Source organism: Natator depressus, chromosome 4, assembly GCF_965152275.1.
Source record: "Natator depressus isolate rNatDep1 chromosome 4, rNatDep2.hap1, whole genome shotgun sequence".
Taxonomy (NCBI): domain Eukaryota; kingdom Metazoa; phylum Chordata; order Testudines; family Cheloniidae; genus Natator; species Natator depressus.
Genome location: NC_134237.1, coordinates 34,801,783 through 34,822,870, shown reverse-complemented (window position 1 = coordinate 34,822,870; position 21,088 = coordinate 34,801,783). Strand labels below are relative to the sequence as shown.

The following is a 21,088-nucleotide window of genomic DNA, read 5'->3' as shown; positions in this document are numbered from 1 at the left end:
TCATGCACAGTTGTCGGAGAACTTTTTTTCTTCAGTGGTACCCATCAGGATGGCTTGAGCACTGACACACTGCCATGTGCCATTGTGTGCCAATATAAGAGGGCAGAGCCACTTCTGAGCCCTCTCAGTTCCTTCTTACCAGATAGACTCTCATGGAGGGGGGAAGAAGGGCAGGTCATGGAATGGACACATGCAACACCTCTCAAAGAACAGTTACACAAAGGTAGGTAACTGTGATTGCACATGTCCATTCCACTGAGGGTGACTCAAGCAGATTAACGTGGAGGTGGGCTCAGTCTGATTTTTATAGCATCACAGAGTGCTCTAATAAACTCTACTCTTTGCACAGGTTTTAGAATTGATTTGTCCAGATTGAGTAAAAGCCCCAGTGCACTGAAGGTGAATTGAATGACAGCCATGCTGGACAGCACTTGAAACTGGGACTGGCCTCTCACCAACCAGTTGTCCTGACTTCACTGTTGCCCTGGAATCTTTCAGGCTATGTAGCCTATCATCCATCTTTTCTGAAAAGAAGAATGGGACCCTCAAATGGCAAATCCTGAAGGGTCTGCTGTACCTCTCTCAGACATAGGCACCAACTTCTCCCAGTGCAAGTGGGTGCTTGACCTCCCCAGTCCGGCCCCACCCCGACGGCACCCCTGCCCCACTCCCAAGGATTTTTGCAATCTTCTGTCCTGGAGGAGTATGTGTGGCTGTTTTAAAGATACTCTTCTATTCTTTTAGAAATACACTAAGTTGTTTTTTTCCCCCACAGAGCAAAATAGTGAAAGTAAAACAGTAACAACGGACATTACAAAAGCTTTGTTAGAGATCTGAAAGACTCATGGAACCTCCCTATCCTTGTCCCTAACGACTGCCATAAGCCCCTTGAAGGAAAGCTTTGCCCTACATTTTTGGCTTAGTAATGCAGAAACATAGGGGGTCCACATGACTCTTTCTTGAGTCTTGTCTTGGTTTGGCTACACTGGTGATTGCAACATTAAGAATACCAATACTGAACACTTGAGTGCTAGCAGCCTTTTAAAAATCACTACATCAAACAACTTCGCTCACATGAAGTCTAGTTTCAGAGTAGCAGCCGTGTTAGTCTGTATCTGCAAAAAGAAAAGGACGACTTGTGGCACCTTAGAGACTAACAAATTTATTTGAGCATGATGAAGTGAGCTGTAGCTCACGAAAGGTTATGCTCAAATAAATTTGTTAGTCTCTAAGGTGCCACAAGTCGTCCTTTTCTTTTTATGAAGTCTAGTTGACCGTGCTGAATATGTCCAGCGCACGTGACCAGTGGTTTAATGGTATCTGTGGAATTTTATTAAAGCACACAGCATAAGTTTTTTGAACGGAAACTGTTTGGTTTACTGGTGGAATTGCTTGCATTATTCTGCGCAGCAACTTGACCACAAAGTGACACAACTGATCCTCTGTCCTGATGAGGCTGCCTGGGTGGTTCTACAGTAAAAATCTACCACCTTTGAACCACCAACTAAAAATGGTCTTCAAAAATTGGGGTGGTGGTGATCATTTGCAATCACCTGCGCCCTAACTTATTGAAAACAAAACTCCTCTGACTAAAACACTAATCTCCAACATAAATTCTTTCAGGCAGCCACCTAAGTCAGTGAACCTGACATCCTACTGAGAAAAAACGTAAGGACAATGTGATATTTGCATCATGAGATCAGGATTATCCATCCGTTTTGGCTACTTCTAAACCCCTGTAATAGCAGAGATGACAGCTTTTGGCAGAATTTAGTAGATCAGACAAATGGGAAGGGATCAACAGTGAATTTTAGCAATTATGAGACATATTAACAATGACTAAAACAAAGGAACACTGCAGTCTAAGACCGTGCATGTTCCCTCTTATTGCTCTACTACTGCATCTTGTTAGACTTTCCTTTCACAAACAGCTCTCTCACTATGCGGGGCAGTATTGTCCAATAGTTACAAAAGGAAATTGCAAGTCAAGGTGATCGTGTATCATCACTGCTCTACCGCTGTGCAATTTTGGGCAACACACTAAAATCCCTCTGCTTTCTTAAGCTGCAGTGGCTAATTTACCTACAATACTTCCTGCAGGAAGAAGGGTGAATCTTGGAGACACTACTAGTTCACATTTGACTCTAAGTTCAGGACTTCTATTAGAAATGTTCCCATTACAGTAAAAACTCATGGACACTTTTTTAAAAAAACCCCTACAAACTATTAGTTGCAACCTTAAGTTTAAAATATTGACTAGTCTTTCAGTTGTACAGTAAACAGTGCAAGTTGACTTGAAATAACCTATAAAGAAAAAAAAAGTGAAAAGCGACTTTACTTTCATTTTCCAAATGGAGCGGAAACTCCCTCCCCCGTTTTTTACTCAAAGCCCATATATAAAGATGACTTTGGTAACTTACTCAAACAAAAAACTTCTCTAAAAAAAGCAGAAATACATTAACACTTGATCAGCTTCTCTCTTAAAACAGAGACAAAAGGAGGAAGTCGGTAACTGACATGATGAAGTAAAGATATTTCCATCCTTCAAAAATCAATTTTAAATTATACTTGTGTAAATTTATACAGTTTCAAGGGTGTGAGCATACATATTGCAGAGCTGTTTCAATGGCTGTTTAAAAGCAGTTTGTCTCATTCAGCAATCTTTCTTAAATTATTTTAAGAATAATACTGACTCCACTGTCATTTTTAAGTCAAAATGATTGTGACTCATTTAACTGTGAAAGTGGAATGCTACTAATAACCATGGTTAAAAGTATGTGTGTCACTGTAATAAAATAATCTGTAGTCCAAGTTATATCTTCCCCCTTCTTGCTGATTTTCTACTTGCTCAGCAATCAAGACCCTTTGTCATCAACAGTAGTTCTCTTGTGACCATGGTTTGCAGAACAGGGTTTTTAAACAGAAGAAAGTGACAAAGGCTGTGTGGGTTAGTTTTCATGTAAAAAAAAAAAAAGTTTATTTACAGCTTGAGAAAGTTGCCCTTCCTTAGAATTCAGTATATGAATATGTCAAGAAAAAAATTACACAGTAGTTGCTTACACCAAAACAAAAATATACATTTGATGTGTACAAACTCTTAAAAAACATATTAGAGGCATTGCAAATGTAGATATTACATTAAAATATTTCCAACAACATAGCTACAACTTAAATTAAGAAATGGAATGTTAAATACATTAAAAGATTTAGCTGTTTCCTAAAGTGTCATTGTATGTACATATTTAATCAAAGTGTCTGGTATTTTAATTTTAGATAAAAGGCATGAGGAAGATCAAACTGCCATGAACCTGCCATATTATAGGGGCTCAGATATCTAAATGCTTTAGACACGCTTTAGACAATATATACTTAGTTATTTCTGATGATGTAGCTTTTTGTAACTTTGAGGAAGTGCATTGCCTTTATGCTAAAAATAAAGAGCCACACATGAAAATCCTTATTCAGAAAGAGGCTATAGAGGAACATACAATTTACATTAGGAGAGTAAAGCTTTACTGCTAGCTCAGGAAAAACACATTTACAGTTGTGCTTTACACAGTTTCTCCAGTTAGTTTTTGTTTTACATAATTCATAATCAAAATGTAAGGGGAAATTATGCATCAGATTCCACATGGTTAGCGGTAACTGAAGGCCTGCTTAAGTTTCAGCCCATATCAGTGGTGGTAACTATCCAGTTACAAAGCACAGGAAAGCTCGAAAAGTTCAATGTACTGTTTTGTAACTGGAAAGGATGTGTATTCCTGTTTGTGTTAATATAGCCATGGGAACTCTGTTTTAGGATCTCTTTCTTTCAAACCTAGCAGAGAAGTGATTTTTTCCATATACTGACAGGTTTCAGAGTAACAGCCGTGTTAATTTGTATTCGCAAAAAGAAAAGGAGTACTTGTGGCACCTTAGAGACTAACCAATTTATTTGAGCATAAGCTTTCGTGAACGCCTTAGTCTCTAAGGTGCCACAAGTACTCTTTTTCTTTTTCCATATACTGCAAGTCTGTTCACATGATGCTGCCTTTAAGAATTATTCATACAAAGCTGAAGAAATTGTAAGTATTCCACAAGTTAAAAATGTCTCTAAACACTTTGGTACTAGCAGCATTTGATGAGTTGTAAGTGAAAAAAACTGAACCTTTGGTCCTCTAAATTTTCCTTTAACTTTCAAATTTCAAAATTTTCTGTTAAAGTACAGAAAAGCAGCTATAAAAAATCTTTAGGTAGCATACTTTCACTAAACATAATACATCATTTTACATGACAAATCTTGTAAAAAAAAATTTCTATTGGATATGCCATTGGAATCATTATGCTTGGTACAAGAAAATAATTGAAATAAAAAAAAGGTAAGAAATAAGTTGAGGTAATAAACCAATTGCAAATAGACAATTTCACATGTGAAACTATTGACTCTGCCTCCCTATGTTAAAGAACAAATCAAATACATAACCGAAAAAGGCAATTTATAAAAGTAATCTCTCACCGCTTTCACATTCTCAGACTTTAAGGTCAGAAGGGACCATCATGATAATCTAGTCTGACCTCCTGCACATTGCAGGCCACAGAACCTTATCCACCAAGTAATACATTCAAGTATTAAGATAACTTATGTAGAATATTTATTTTCAAGATAAATATTAGCCCAATGACAACATGTAAAACAAAATCAGGAGAAATATATTGAAACAAAGTGGCTACTTAAAATATAGTTTATGTCAAGCTGAGAATCTTAAATTAGTGCAGATAATTTTATACGAATCCCAAATTTCCAGAAATATACAAGACAGAATCAACCCAGTATTTTCATAAACATTATAAGGTAGATGATAAAATTGCACTTAATTTCTGAAGTAACTCAGATAACCAATCATTCCAATTCCTTGCTAAAGAGCATTACAATATGGTTTCCTTCCTTTTCTTACACGAGACTCAAATTCTGTACACTCCATTTAACTTTAAACATTTTGCCATTAACAACAGCCACACAATTTCACTATCTGTCTTGTTGATCAGCATCGGATTTATTTATGTCTGACACAGACAGTTCTATTACAGGATTCACAAATCCAGCATACTCTGAATTGCCATTATCATCCATCTCAGCACTAACAAAATCATTCTCCCACTCCAAGCCATTTGAATCATCAGAAGCTGAGGCTGGATTACTTCCTGTCTTCTTGCTGCTAAATTTTAGTGCTGCTCGGAGTATATCTTCTTCTGTTTTAGAGCGCTCTCTCAATGGAATCATTCTGTTCATGCCTGCAATTTAAGATAACTTTTTAAGCCATAACTTTATTTTTTTTTTGGGACGGGTGGGGGGGGGGGGAGAGAGAGAGAGACAGGACACCATGGGAAGAGGAGAATGTGTCACCACATTTTTGCTAAAATATTAAATGCTAACAAAAGCACATTTAGAGCCAGATTCTGATACTTTTGCTCTTACTGACTAGTACCTCACTCTGCAAGCAGTCTTGTTCATGTCAATGCAAGTAAGGGCATCAATACCTTCTTTAGTCGTTAATTGGCCAAGGAAATTGATTACCTATTTGATAATGAAACTATTTTCTAGCCTTTTTTTTTAAATTAAAGAAAGCAAGAAGAATGGCTAAATAGGATCAGGTTTTGTTGATAGTCTTTCCCACTAACCAATCTGCTGCCCTTTCTACTTGATAGGTATGTATGTATTCTGAACACATACAAACATATTAAAAACTTTCTGGTTCCATGAAATTTCTGTGAAAGCTACTAACTCCTATTAAATCATATGATCTGTAGTAATGTATCTGCTTGTAGCTTCCTGACAGTGATATCAGAAGAAATCTTCACCGAGTGAAACAGATTCTGAAGTTCAGAAATTGTGTTTCCCTAGACACAGATACCATTTTGCTTTGTACAAAAAGGACACATTCAAGATACATACACAAACTAAGCCAAGTTGATCAGAAATCTGCATAACATGTTAGAGATTTTTCAAAAGAAAGGGATGTTAGCAATGCTGAATCATCTCCAGAGGTGTATAAACTGTCTCCTCTGCCAATGGAAAGAAGTGAAAGCTTGCAGAGGCAATAAAAGATTTACTGTGCCTCCGTTCTCATTATGGTCAGGTTTACCCTACCCTCCTACTTAAATCCCTCTCATTTTAAACTTGGATTACTGCAGTGATTCTGCTTCAGTATGCTATTTATATAACAAACATCCTTTATCACTTGAGATTCCAGGAAAAAAGTTTACATCCACTCACTGGGTACTTGGGAAGTTTAGCAATATTTCAATGTGTTTGTTCCTTTGCTACTGATACTTCACTGAAGGTGTCATCAATAAAGATACACAATACCCTTTAACAAGTTATACTGTTAACAGGGTGAAATGACAGTGTAACTTTATTGCAGTTCCACGTTAACTGTATATGATAACTTGTTTACCATAAAGATATTCAGAGCAAGAATAGAAAATATCAGTAAAGTCATAGATTCCAAGGCCAGAAGGGACCATTGTGATAATTTAGCCTGACCTCCTGTATAACACAGGCCATAGAACTTCCACAAAATAATTCCTAGATCAAATCTTTTAGAAAAACATCAAATCTTGATTTTAAAAATATCAGTGATGGAGAATCCTCCAAAACCCTTGGTAAATTGTTCCAAAGGTTAATTACTCTCACCATTAAAAGTTTAGCCCTATTTACAGTTTGAATTTGTCTAGCTTCAACTTCCAGCCATTGAATCATGTTATACCTTTCCCTGCTAGACTGAAGAATCCATTATTAAATGTGTGTTCCTCATGTAGGTACTTACAGTCTGTAATCAAGTCACCCCTTAACCTTCTCTTTGTTAAGCTAAATATATTGAGCTTCATTATCATGGCTCTTCTCTGAACCCTCTCTAATTTATCAATATTCTCCTTGATTTATGGACACCAGAACTGGACACAGTATTTCAGCTGTGGTTGCACCGGTGCCAAATACAGAAGTTATTTTACATCTATACCCCTACTTGAGACTCCCTTGTTTATGCATTCCAGGACTACGTTAGCTCTTTTGGCCACAGTGTGACATTGGGAGTTCATATCCAGCTGATTATCCACCACAACACACAAATCTTTTTCAAAGTCACAGGCTCCCTCTGAGTCCTAGCTTTCCAGAATAGAGTTCCCCCTCCCATAAATATGGCCTATGTTCTTTGTTTCCAGATCTATACTGTGACGTTATTGACATGAACTGTGACCGTATAGATTATTGCAACCAGGGTGTTATGATTGCACCAGGTCTTGTACAGAGGAGGTCAAGTGGGGTGTCTATGGAAAGGTTGTAGTTTGCTGGTTACGATTATGCTGTCTGTATGCGTGTGTCATTTTTGTATCCGAAGTTATGAATATTGGCTATATACTTGTATCTCAATGTGTTTGATTCTAAGTAGCCTCAATGAAGCATTTGGTCAGCTTCTTGAGAAAAGACTATTCTCAGTAAGTGCCCTATCAAGAAACACTTAACTGACAATGGACTTCGGGAGACGTCAATCCACATCTGAGCTTTCCTGAGAACATTCAAACTAACATGTAAACAATGGCGTCGGACTGCAAAAAGCTGAATCATTTATGGACACGTGACTTGCCCAGGTGGCTACAAACTCCATCTTGTTGCTGTGACTTTACACAGAAGAACAAAGGGGTTTCTGGCCACAAGAGAGAGAATATAAAAGGCCCTGGAAGCCTCTCCATTTTGTCTGCAGCTGGCTCAAGAGATGGCCTCTCCACCCCCAAAAGATGCCTGAAAGAAACTGGAACAAAAGACAGTAACTATGGGGGTGAGAATGATTGCTGGACCCAGACTAGGAAGGAGTCCAGTCTGTGAAAGAAGCTTGTTGGGACATCTCTGAGGGTGAGATTCACCTGTATTCAGTTTCCTACTGTATTAGGCTTAGATTTGCATGTTTTGTTTTATTTTGCTTGGTAATTTACTTTGTTCTGTCTATTTCTTGGAACCACTTAAATCCTACTTTTTATACTTAATAAAATCACTTTTTTCTTATTAATTAACGCAAAGTAAGTGATTAATACCTGGGGGAGCAAACAGCTGTGCATCTCTCTCTATCAGTGTTATAAAGGGCAGACAATTTATGAGTTTACCCTGTATAAGCTTTATACAGAGTAAAACTGATTTGGGGTTTGGATCCCATTGGGAGCTGGGTGTCTGGGTGCTAAAGACAGGAGCACTTCTTAAGCTGTTTTCAGTTAAGCCTCAGCTTTGGGGCATGTGGTTCAGACCCTGGGTCTGTGTTGGAGCAGACTGGCATGTCTGGCTCGACAAGGCAGGGTTCTGGAAGCCCAAACTGGCAGAGAAAACAGGCTCAGAGGTAGTGTCAGCACATCAGGTGACAGTCCCAAGCGGGTTTCTGTGATCGAACCTGTCACATACATTTTGGGTTTTAATATGGCTATATGTTATTGTTTGCTTGGTAAACTGGCCTCCAGCAATCCAGATCGCTCGTAATCAGTGACCTGTCCTCCTCATTTTTTACCACTTCCCCAATCTGTGTCATCTGCAAACTTTATCAATTATGATTTTATGTTTTCTCCCAGGTCATTGATAAAGATGTTAAATAGCACAGGGCCAAGAACCAATTCCCACAGGACCCTACTGGAGATATACGCACTCAATGATCCCCCTTTTATACTTACATTTTGAGACCTATCATTTATCCAGTTTGTAATCCATTTAATGTGTGCCATGCTAATTTTATACCATTCTAGTTTTTTAATCAAAATGTTGTGCGATACCAAGTAAAATGCCTTATAGAAGTCCAAATATATTACATCAACACTATTACCTTTATCAACCAAACTTTGTAATCTCATCAAAAAAAGATGTCAAGTTAGTTTCACAGGATCTATTTTTCATAAAAATATACTGATTTGCATTAATTACATTACCCTCCTTCAGTTCTTTATTAATCGAGTCCCATATTAGCTACTCTGTCTTGCCTGGGACTGATGTCAGGCTGATGGGCCTATGAATACCTAGGTCATCCCATTTACCCTTTTTAAAAATTAGCTTTCTTCCAGTCTTCTGGAACTTCCCTGGTATTCAAAGACTCATTGAAAATCAACATTAACAGTCTAATGAGCTCCTCAGCATGCTCTTTTAAAACTCTTGGATGCAAGATATTTAGACCCGCTAATTTAAAAATGTCCAACTTTAGTAGCTTCTGTTTTAACAACTTCCAAAGATACTAGTGAAATGGAAAGTGTGTTACCATCACTGTATACACCTGGGAGAATTCCGCAACACTGCACACATGCAGAATTCATGTCCCCTGCAGAAAATACATTCTGCCGGAGAGACACTGCAGTTACATCTTTCGCCTACCGGGGCTGCTGTGGCACCAGAACAAAGGACAGCCGGCTCACTGGATGTAGCAGGCAGCAGTGGATAGGAAGGCCGAGAGGCTGCGTTCCTCACAGTTCCCTGCCTGTGGGGCCAGGTGAGAAGGCATGGGATATGGGGGGGGGACAGGGACACATGGGGACAGAGAAGATGTGCTTGATTGAATGGGAGAGACTACAGGTCAGCCAGGGTCTGCACAGAGAAGGATCCTCCACTCCCTAACACCCCCCTCCCCCCCCCAAAAAAACAAACAAAAAAAAAAACATTCCATACTTCTCCCACCCACACCCAACAACATTCCAGGTTCACTCCAGGCTCCTTCCCAGCAATTACTTCCATCTCTATCAGCTCCTCCGTTACCCCTGACTCCCCCTAAGTCTTTGCACGGCTTCTGAGGGGTCCAGGAAATAAGTTTCTGTATTGTAGTTTAAATGAATTACTCAAAAGTTCTGTATTAATATGTGCAGTAAATCTATTTGTCCAAAAACATTTCCTGAATCTTTTTTGTTGTCTGTATTATTACAGACATACTTGCTGACAGGTATTTTGAAATAAATTACCAAAATAATTGAAACTAGTGTGATTATATTGTGTTATTTTGACAGAATTTTAAAATATTGTGCACAGACGTCTTAATTTTTTGGCACAGAATTCCCCCAGGAGTAACGTTAAGATGAAACTGCATCATCTGTTTCCCCCCAAAATTCAGAACAGAAATATTTCTTGAACACTCTGCCTTTTTGCATTATTACTGATAATGCTACCATTTCCCTCTAGTAATGGACTAATACCTTTGTCAGGATTCTTTATATATTTTAAAAAAACTCCTTATTTTCCTTAACTCTGCTGGCCCTGGATACAAGGAGAAATTTCATACCTTGACTTATCAAATTTTCTACAATTCCTAATTTCTGATTGTAGCCATTACTATGAACCTCCCCCTTTCTTCCATTTGTTTCAGATATTTTTTTTATAGCTGCCTTCACTTCTCCATTAAACCACGCTGGTTTTTTAACCAGGACAGCCTTCTTCCTCTGTTGTGGATTTTTGAGCATCTAATAAAGTTCTTAAATGACTCCCAATCATCATTCACATTTTTCTAATTAAATTCTTCCTCCCAGCAGATTTGGCTTACAGTTGTTTTCAGCTTTGTGAAATTGGCCCTATTGAAGTACTAACTAAATATATATATGTGTGTGTGTTTCTTATTTTTTACTAGACTGGACTTTCTTCTGTTTGCACATTATAAATGTGATCAAGTCATGATCACTTGTACCTAAGCTGTAAACTTTTACTTCTGAGATCAGTTTCTCTTTACCTAGAATTCCCCTGTGTTGGCTGCAACACTTTACCAAATTACTATACCAAACAGGATTAAATATGCTGCAAATATATACAGTGATTCCACAACATTACTATATATGGTTTAGTGGTACTCATCTGATTTATGATGTATCCTCATCTCCTTCCCTTGGTCTACTCTTGGTCTATAGGGCAGGGATTCTCTCTTTTGTGTTTGTAGAGCACCCAGCACAATGCTGCCCCAATCCCAATGGGGGTCTTTGGGCACTATCATAATATAAATATTTACCACCACTACTAATCATCTAATTTGAAAATGAAGTAAAAAGGTATATAGACAAACTTAGACATTTCCAGAAGCCTTAGTTCAGAGCTCCCTAACTGGGAAACTTCTTTTGGTCACGCAAAGTGTAATTCCCTCACAAGGTTTATTCTAGTTAGGTGGCCACTAGGCAGAGACCCATTTTAAAAATTGGTATACTTTTGGTCTACAATCAAACAATCCCTTATTCATTAAGAGCAAAAATGTATAACCAGATCATATATAAGAACTTGAGCACGCAAAGTTTTTCCCATACCCTTCTAACCTTTCTGGCTTTTTGTAGTATGAGATCAAATCTCTCCCTTACACACGTCTTTTGATAGCACCCATGAACACAGTACCTAAACAGCCTATGCGGGTCAAATGGACAGATATCTTTGCTGATACTTCTCAGACATTCACCCACACTGCGTCAGTGGTGTTGACAACTGAGAGACCCGGACGGGGTGGATAGAATCCATTCAGATGGTCATGCTCAGTCTTTTCTAATTGTTTTCAGAGCACTGAAACTATGCCTTCTCCCCTGCAGGGATTTCTCAAGGATCTACCTTGCCATTTTTTCTATTCAAGATTTAACACGACTGGGGAGCCCATGCGATGATATGGGTTGCAGTGTGATCAGCCATCACATTCAACTTTAAATATACGCTCCCTTTTCATATGTTCCAGATACCACCATTGGCAGAATCACTCAATGACTGGCAAAAAGTGGGATCTCAATTATAACTACTTGAATACTTAGTTTTGAATGTTGGCAATTTTTCATCAAATTATATGTGAATAAATTTTCCATTATTTAGCCAGCTGGCTAGAGATCAACACAATCAAAATGGAAGTGATGTTTCTGGCAAGGGTCGCAATAAAATGCCAGTTTAATCTGTAACTGCTTTATCAGTTGAAGACTGCCAACCATTGCAGTCCACAAGTTTGTGGTCTAGTTAGATTTATTGCTTGGAGATTGCCAACATTTTTTCAGTCACCACAACAGCATTTCCCCCCTCAACTATAGCTGGTGAAAATTGCACCTCCCCTTCAGATGTAACCCACCTTGTTCATCTATGCTTTTGTAATCACTTGGTTGGATATAGCAGTGGGCTTTACCAAAGACTGTAAAAGGAACCCAGAAGCTTGAGGAAGTCCAAAATGCAATTTTCCCCTGCCTTCTGTGTGGGGCAAGCCAAGGAGAGCAAATAAAACCTACTCTCCGCACTGGGTGCCAATCCACTAATGGATAAAGTTCAAGGTACTTAATAATATATTCAAAAAAATCATCATTTAGGCTCAGGTTACTTCAGCAGAAATTCCCCAATACAGAAATATGCTCAAATATGAACCTGGATATTTTTAGAGAGCTCAAAGAAAATTCTGCCTTTCAAAAGTGAATTTAAGACGAAGTCGTAGATTTTCTCCAGATCACTACATTTTGGGTTGCGTGTGAAGAATGAAAACCCCACGTAAATGGTAAGGAATATATTTACCTTTAAACAGTGCATACCCGTGTGCCTACCCGTTAAATTAATTATTTTTACATCCTAGGTAGTGTAACAACAAAAGCAAGCAGCAGTAATAGATTTCTGATGCTACTTGCTCACAAGGGGGCAGTATTTCTTTACTGTTATATTTTGTTGCAGGTTTACTACTAGTAAGGTTACCATGCAATGTTGAAACCTGAAGCAAATTTGCTAAAGACTCTAAGGAACTTAGTTTTCATTGCTCTGACAGGTGAAAATATTAGAGTTATTCTAATAAACTTGTTTAAGCTAATCTTCCTATGACAAAATCATCATCTTCACCAACAGTGTGATCTTAAAAGAGAATAAAGCACACATTTAAAAAAGCATGCTCAAAATGTTTTAAGCCATTTTCTTCTTTAGAAGAAACAGCATACAATGCATAAGTCACTGAAATGGTTAAAGTTTTTGACCTATATAAGAGTGTATGACAAACACGACTGTATGATAGAATAAGTACCTTCTTCATCTTCCCACTCTAAATCTAGTGAAGTGCTGTCATCATTTCCACTTGTTGATTTTGTTTTGGTCATTAAGTCACAGCTGCTCTCCGTGTTTGGTGTCAGAATGGTAGCATCAGATGAAAGTCCTACATCAAGAAGGTGTTTTTAATTCAAATACATATTTGGGTTCAAGATTTAATAGCCAAAACTATCACACATCCACAGCAACTTTTACTTAGAATCTAAGCACCTTGCAAAACTAACTAAAATTGAGCCTCAGCATCACTATTCGATGAATCACTTCCATCCACCAATGTAATGAAATGTATCCTCCTTTGGGAGGGCATACAGCAGCTTTTTAACAGTTCACAACATTAAACAATTAAGGTAGGACAGTGAAGAATACTGTATCCAATTAAAACTACACAGGGATTTAGATGTAGAATGCAATTATCCAAGTTGGAATCTGGCCAGGGTTAACAAGGATTTCTAGAGTTCTACGGGATCCTGAATTACAAGCAGCCAGATACTCTTTTAATACTTCAGAGACTGCGCTTCCAACAATGCAGAGTCCATTAATACGAAGGGGGTATTGGGTCAGAACTGATTCAAGGGTGAGAGTACCATATACAGCAATGGCTTTCAAACCTTTTCTCATTTGCGGACCCCTAAAAAATTTGGAATGGAAATCTTAGATAGTCTGCGGACCCTCAGGAATCTGCAGACCACAGGTTGAAAACCACCGATATACAGGACCTTCTCCTGCAACACCTAGGTGTTCTCTGGATGTCTCTGTGGGACACTGCCGCTTCAGTGCCTAGAAAACCCTGGATAGCCAGTAGAAGTCAGCCTAAGGAGCTCAGTTTGGGTGCTAGTTCAAACCTCGTTTTATTAGATGAAACAACTGAGTGCTGGGTACAGTATAGGCACCTGTCTGAAGGGTATATGAGGTACATCTCCAGATGCCTCCACAGATCAAAAAATCCAAGAGGAACAGAAGTTCCTACCTTGTCTTATACAGAAATATAGACCCAAACGTGGGAAAACAAGGAGATTTTTCTTCGGAGAAGGATATTCAAACACAATTTGCTCCACAGTTAATTATAGAACATCTAATTTCAAAATGTATTTTGAAAATCACTTACTGCTACTTCGAAAAGCTTCATAGTGGAGCTTTATATTTCTCAAAGAACAATCAAACTCCTCCTCTGCCACTGAGCTGTAAAAACAACATTTTGCTTATTACCGGTACATCCAGAGGTATGTATCAGTGATAAAGCCTAGCATTTTCAGTTTTCTAGCATATTTATAGGTTCACCATTTTAAAAAGTCTATATGAATTAGCATCTTTCAATAGGTTCTCATATCTCACTTTTCATGGGGATCTCACAGAGCATTGTAGAGGGCACCCTCTTGTTAACCTTAGGAAATCATGTCTGCTCACACAGTTTTAGCTACCATCTTTATGCAGATGAGTTGCAAAATTACAATCCATTCCATATTTGTCTCCTTCCTTCCAATCCTGCATCCCTGCTCTCTAACATCTCCTTTGATAATTTGCAGGTAAGATAACATGGCTAAAACTGGACTCCTTGAACCTTCCTCCCAAATCCACTCCTCTTCCCTCATTCTCTGTCACCACCTTCATCTCGGTCATCTCAGACCTATAACCTGGCAGTTTATCTTTGACTCCTCCCTCTCTCATTTACCCTATACATCCAGTATCCAAATTCTCATTTTCTTCCTCCATGGTATTTCAAAAATCCCCACTCCTGCACTCCATGCACAAAATTAAAACTAGTTCAGGCCCTCTTCATCTCTCACTGTGATTACTGCAACCATATTCTCTCTGGTCTCCTTAACAAGTATATAATTCCCCTCTGATCCATTCAAAATGTGGCTGTGTGGCTCACTTTCTTTGCCCATTTGCTCCCAATATTGTTTCTTTGATTTCTTCCACATACCTCTCCCCAAACTAGTGCTAATAAGAAAAAATGTTTTGCGACAGCAGAGAGCACAAAGTTCTGACACCATTCTATTAATGTTTGATTAACTTACATTTATAATGCAGATTTCAAACTTGAATCATGAAAGACATCAGAGAAAGGGATAACTCGCATAACTCTAGACTGGAATAGCATTTTGAATGCATTATTCCAGTAACTCCAGAGGATGGCAGTAGGAATGCAATCTATCCTTGCTATATGGGGTGTAAATATGATGACGACATGCAAGAATGGCTACTTTTTAGTGGCGAGCGGAAAACAGCATTTTCAGAATTAAAATATCCCCTTACTTGAAACAGCCAGATATCTTGAAGCTCTGGAGAAGAGCGCAAATGACATGTTTGGGGGAAGATGGGAAAAAATACATCCTCAGATGCTGAAAACTCCCCCACTACTAGTCATTAATAAAAAAAAACAGTATTTTGTTTCACATCTTACCTTTGATATTCTCCATTATTAGCTGCTGGTGCTCGCTGCATAATCCTCTGTACTCTATGTGGCTACCAAACAAAGTGTAAGTTATTATATAATCAGGAAGTTTTCAAGAATCACTCTGAAAAAATAGACTTAATACCCTTCGTATCATCGTTAAAAATATTAAAACAAGTTTCAACCTCCTGGGATTGACTACCTCCCTGCTGCAAGGCCTAAAAATGTTATCCCAGTTCCCCCAATTCAGCTGTGAAAGAGACAGGACTTTGATTATATTAATACAGATTCTTAAGTAGATGAAGTATGTGTTAGATAAAAATAACTTTTTCTTTCTAATCTCAGAGGATGAATATATTCTCTCCACAGCAGTATCAGTCCCTTCTAACTGGAAGGGAAAGAGCCTTCTTCATTTTAACCAATTTTGCACACAAGAAATGTGATCATGAGGCACCATCCTACTTGCAAACATGAATATAGGAATGGTTATTCACCATAGCGTCTTTCCTTCTTAGTTATTCTTATCTCAGCATAGTACTTTCTAAAAGCAGTTGAGATATGATGATTTGGATGTTTGTTCAGTCCTTAGTATGTGTTCAGTAGAAAACATCTTTAATCTGACAAAAAAAAATCTACTTTTAGAGAAGCAATTTTATTTCTTTACATTACCTCAGCACAAGGAATATTGCCACATATATTTCTACACCAGGATAAAGTGTTTGATTTGCATGAACAAAAACGTTACTATTTGTTGGTTCCTTTAAATTCTACAGTTTAAAGCCTTCCTTGTATACTTATGTGTAAACAGATTGAGAATGAGATACAACCTAGTAATAGGATTCCTTTTATGGCCTCAAGATGTATATGTTATGGGCATAGGGTTTCACTCATTTTTGAACAGTTTTTGGTTTTAAGACGACTAACATCTCCATCCCCACAATCCCAGAGAGAAAAATTTGGGGATAAAAATGTAAGACCATCCAGGTACCTGCTGGGCAGTTTCATAACTGATTTAATTAAATTAATCTGTGTGACTTCACTTTGATTATATTGAAAGCTGAAATGAAATGAGCAAGTTTAATTTTTAGTAGCTAGAGCCCTGGTGTGTAGCAAATATATTTTCTCAGGTACATAAAGGAGAGAAAAAGGACAAAAATGTGCGAGTAGTAAAACAAAAGATTCATTCAAGCACCACATGGCTGTAGTAGAGCTCCTTCTGAAGGGATGAATGGGTCTAGTGAAAATTTTTATTTAATACAAAACTCCAATATGACAATGCCTTTTCTTGACACAAAAGCATTTTCCCACTGTGGAGTATTTGGCATGTAATGTATTAGCACAACTAGATTCTGAATGCAGCGATGAACTGGGAAGTTACGGAGAAAGTGCATTTCTTATTGATACTTGGTGAATGAGAGAAAGTGGATTGAAGGAAGGAAAGGATCACATATACTAAGCCAAATTGGATGTTTGGTTTCTACTTTATGAAGTAGATCCATCTTTAAACTTATTCTATAAATTAGAAGGTAAGTCCCAGGATATGCAAGTATTTCAAAATTATTGTTTTGCTTTGCAGAACTCGATTATGTCACCTCTACTCAATTTAGTACCTTAGCCTTTATTTCTATTGGAAACAAATGAACTATAAAAGATGTATTTAACATAAGCAACAGTGGTCAAAATCAGGTTCAGATGTTGCCATATTTCCAATGATTCACCTGTTTGTTGAATTAACAGACTGATGCCTGGCGCAAGCATGGAGTTTCAGGCAGGCAGAGTTGGATTGTGAATTTTATATAACTGAATTCTAGTTTATTTGGACCATGTCAGAACTTGAGTTCATATCCCTGAAATGTGCTTTTAAGATGGCTAAAACAAGATTAGAACTCTACTGGTTTCTTCTAATTGTAGCCACATGACTATATTTTTAAATAAAAAAACAAAAATAAGATTTAGAGACTTTTTGAAGAGTAACTAATTTCCTCCCCATCGATTAATGTCATTCAACCTTTTTCAACAAGGTAGTCTGTTTAAAAACAAAAAGGTATATTATATATGTCCTAGGATCTGGATAAGAAAGACCAGTTTTCAGAACAGGGCATTTGGTAGGGTTTCTCCCAAAGAACTTTTACAGTCCTATGCATAAAACAAAATTACTGATGATGACCTGAAAGAGACCAAATACAGAAGAATAAGAAAAAGCAGAAGGCGAGAAAAACCCATTGAGAAAGAATAGAGAACACAATAATAGGAAAAAAAAGAGAAAAGAAATGCAGAACAGAAAGGCATCTTGAAATGATCTGGGAACATTTGATATCGGAAGAAAACTAAATCTCATCTTTGCCCTACAGTGTCCCATTCGCTGTGAGCTGGCCATGATGGTCATGTCAGACTCTTGCTGGTAACACTGTTCATTTAGTGAACTACTGCATTAACTTTTCAATAAGAAAAGGTTGAATGGTAGTTAGTCCTAAAATGGGCTCCGACCTAATATCTTGTTGACTGCAGGGATTAATTTTTCATAAGTTTTACTTTCTTCAGAGAGTCTACCGAGGGGCTTTTAAAACTGTCTGTAATTAACATGTACACTGTGTTTGGGAAGTTTTGTTCTCTTGGGCATACCGTAACCGCTGCCACAAACAGCATTTAAATGGATGTTGAAAAAAGTCAGACATACAGTTCTAAGTGTTCTTTTAAATTTACAGACACTTCATATAATTAGACAATTTATACTCATCTTTTAGCTAAGGAACTGAGATGAAAAATATATGTACTAACACGTATGGGTTAAAATACAGTATTATTCATATAATCACACTTGCATGAAGAAGTCAAAGTATCACAGAAGACAGACCAGCAACTGTCTACTGGATAAACAGAAAACAAAAAGCCATTTTTCTTTTTTAAGACATCCACGCTAAGTGTTATCAGCTGACCCCAATCTCAATAGCAACAGGCACTAGGCATTTAACACTGCTACTATTCACAGGCACAAATGTTTTATGCAACACATGCACTACTCTGCTATAAAAATACTTGATACTAGACTTCAGGGACTATGCATGAAAATAGACACTACTACAAACCAAGCTGCATCTCAGAAATTATTTCTGAGAAAATAAATGAAACTATGACAGTCTGTGTACAAAAAATATAGAACAGAAGCTCTGATATGTATTGGGGTCTTTTTCCCCTCACCTCCAAGAGCTTTTTCTGCTTTGCTGCCCTGGCTGCTTCACGCTGTGCAGCATATAAAGCCTCTTCTTCTATTCTTAACTTCTCCTCTTGTAAGGCTAACTGTATATGAACAAAATAATAAGGGTTAACAAAAGCAGAACCTATCTATCTTCCTATGAATAAAAACACAAGTTTACTAAATTAAAAGAAAAAAAGTTACTCATAAAAAGACAAACAAAAAGCAAACTATCAGACTGTATAGTCAGAAACCATTTTCTTGATCATAATTATATGCAAAGTATTGCGAGTCTGCAAGTTTCTTCTTTCAAACAACTATTGAAATTGAGTCGGATATACATTTCCCTATTAAAACAAAGACTCCTGGGAAAATAGTGAGCTGTTTTAAATAAATAAGGGTGTTTTACCGAGGACCATATAAATTATATAAATAGTTTTAAACATGAGATGCATTTGTATTTAAAGAGGTGTTTATCTGGAAGTGATGATAATTAATGGGATATGATATGGAAATTAGTGAATGGGATATGATGTTAAAAGCAGACATGATGAATTAGGTTCTTTCATTTAAAAAAAAGTTTTCGCCCCTCTCCACTAAATAAGCTGAATAAAATACACAGCACATTTTTTCCTTTCCAAAGGAAAAAGGCTGGCATAGTTTGAATTTAACAGCTCTCTACAGAGGACTATCTACCTTATTTATTATATTTTCCATTTAATTAAGCAGTAAAAGAATTAAGTGATCATCTTTCATACACATTTAATTGCACAGCTACAGTACCTGGACAACTAAAAATCCTGTTAACTGATAAATGCAAGAACAATGATTTGCCACAAGTTAAAACTTGTTTTGCTTTATTTTTAAATAGGCCATTATTTCTAATCATAAAATTATCCAAGTCATAGAACCATCACAATTATCTACCTCTGACTGAAGTTTCATATCAAATGCTCTCTGTTTTTCAGCAATGGAATCATAATGTCTCTCTCTCAGAGCAGCAATTTCTTCCTCCGTCAGAGGTCTGAAGAGGGAGAAAAAACAGAGGCACTCTTTAGTAAATTATTAGTTAGACTGGGAACTAATAAGACAAGGCTAATAAATGGAAGTACACTAATGAGGCAAAGAAGGAAGCAGTTAATTTAGAATTCTAAATTGTTCAGCCAGCCTTTTGACCTGAAGTTCTAACTGGATTGGCCAGACACAGTTAATCCAAACACAGGAGCAGGCTGAAAGTACAGTTCATATCTAAAACAAGGTTTAAAGTTACAGGGCTTACCTAAACAAACAGTTAATGCACAGCAAACTGGGGTGTAAATCTACCTAATACTAGTATGCCATGCACTAACTGTCATGTGGACCCTGTTACTGTGCATTAAATCTTCCCTAGTGAAATGGGAGTAGATCAAAGCACACTCTAGGGAACTCAGAGTGTGGTCCACACAGACAGTTAATGCACAGCAAGGTACATTTACACCCCAGCTTTTCAAGCATTACTATTTATCTCTACATACACAGATATATTCCCCACGAAAACACATTTTATTGAAGGCAATGTGATTTAAGTGTATTTAAATGAAATCGCGTTCCCCCAAAAAAGAACTCACCCTTTATAAAAATTATGCCCCTTTTAAGAGAAGGATAAAAGCCTCAAAATTAAGATTGAAAGATTCCAACTAATTTCTCAGTGCAGTATGACCTTTCACTCACTGCTGTCCCATCCTATTTAATTATGTCCCCTTTTTCTAATCTCTAATAGAAATATTGGACATATTTTTATTACACATTATTTAATACGTAGTAAAGATTTCAAAAGGGAAGTAGTCCCGGGTAACTGAAGTTATATCAGAGCTCAAAATATTCTCTCAGATCAAAGTGTAGGAGAAGCAGAACAATGTTTTTATTAAAGAACTGGAATGGAAGATCTGTTTCATGTTGATTAAAATTATGTAAACGTATGTGCACTTTGTATTATGTAGCAACTAAGCAATGAACACTGTGTTTCACAGGGAGCAAGGTCCCACTCTTGAAGACAAGTTGTTGTGCCAACACGGCGTCCGATGAAGTTGCAGAATCAAGTGATAATGTTGCAGGATATATTAAATGTTATAGCATGCTGGATACTAATTCATGGAATAGAAAGATTTTATAATTTTAGGAACTTGTTATTGTAACTTTTGTATATACTTTTGCAAATATTAGGGGACCAAGTTAAGATTGAGTGAGTGGTATAAGCCTGTAGGATTATAGAGCAGTGGAGAATTCACTGGAACCTTGTCCGTGGTCCAGATTTTCCGCCACAACTAGTGGAATGTTTGTCAATAAACTAATTTTTGTGGGATGTTAGAAGGGGAGTTTTTTTTTTTTTTTTTAAACTGACCTAAAGTACAAAACCCAAAGCTACAGGTTTAAAAAGGCAAGATATTTATGAAAGTCAGGTACAGGAAATGCAGACAAAGCTTCTGCATTGTTTTATCTTTGTATGCCT

General features: G+C 37.3%; 1 protein-coding gene across 2 annotated transcripts in view; it reads right to left on the bottom strand.

The window, feature by feature from the left end:
• Positions 1 to 2,964: 2,964 nt before the first annotated feature.
• The window catches only part of AP1AR (adaptor related protein complex 1 associated regulatory protein), a 33,301-nt gene continuing 15,177 nt past the window's right edge, over positions 2,965 to 21,088 (bottom strand). Inside the window, exons 5-10 of one of the 2 annotated variants that reach the window (XM_074950749.1) lie at positions 19,528 to 19,624; positions 18,606 to 18,704; positions 15,417 to 15,478; positions 14,118 to 14,191; positions 12,990 to 13,118; positions 2,966 to 5,271 (exon numbers count right to left, since the gene is read on the bottom strand). In XM_074950749.1, coding sequence (XP_074806850.1) covers positions 5,006 to 5,271; positions 12,990 to 13,118; positions 14,118 to 14,191; positions 15,417 to 15,478; positions 18,606 to 18,704; positions 19,528 to 19,624 — 727 coding nt within the window. In that variant the 3' untranslated portion in view covers positions 2,966 to 5,005. Of the gene's footprint in view, positions 5,272 to 12,989; positions 13,119 to 14,117; positions 14,192 to 15,416; positions 15,479 to 18,605; positions 18,705 to 19,527; positions 19,625 to 21,088 lie in introns of both variants that reach the window. The other variant, XM_074950750.1, reaches the window with a different exon arrangement.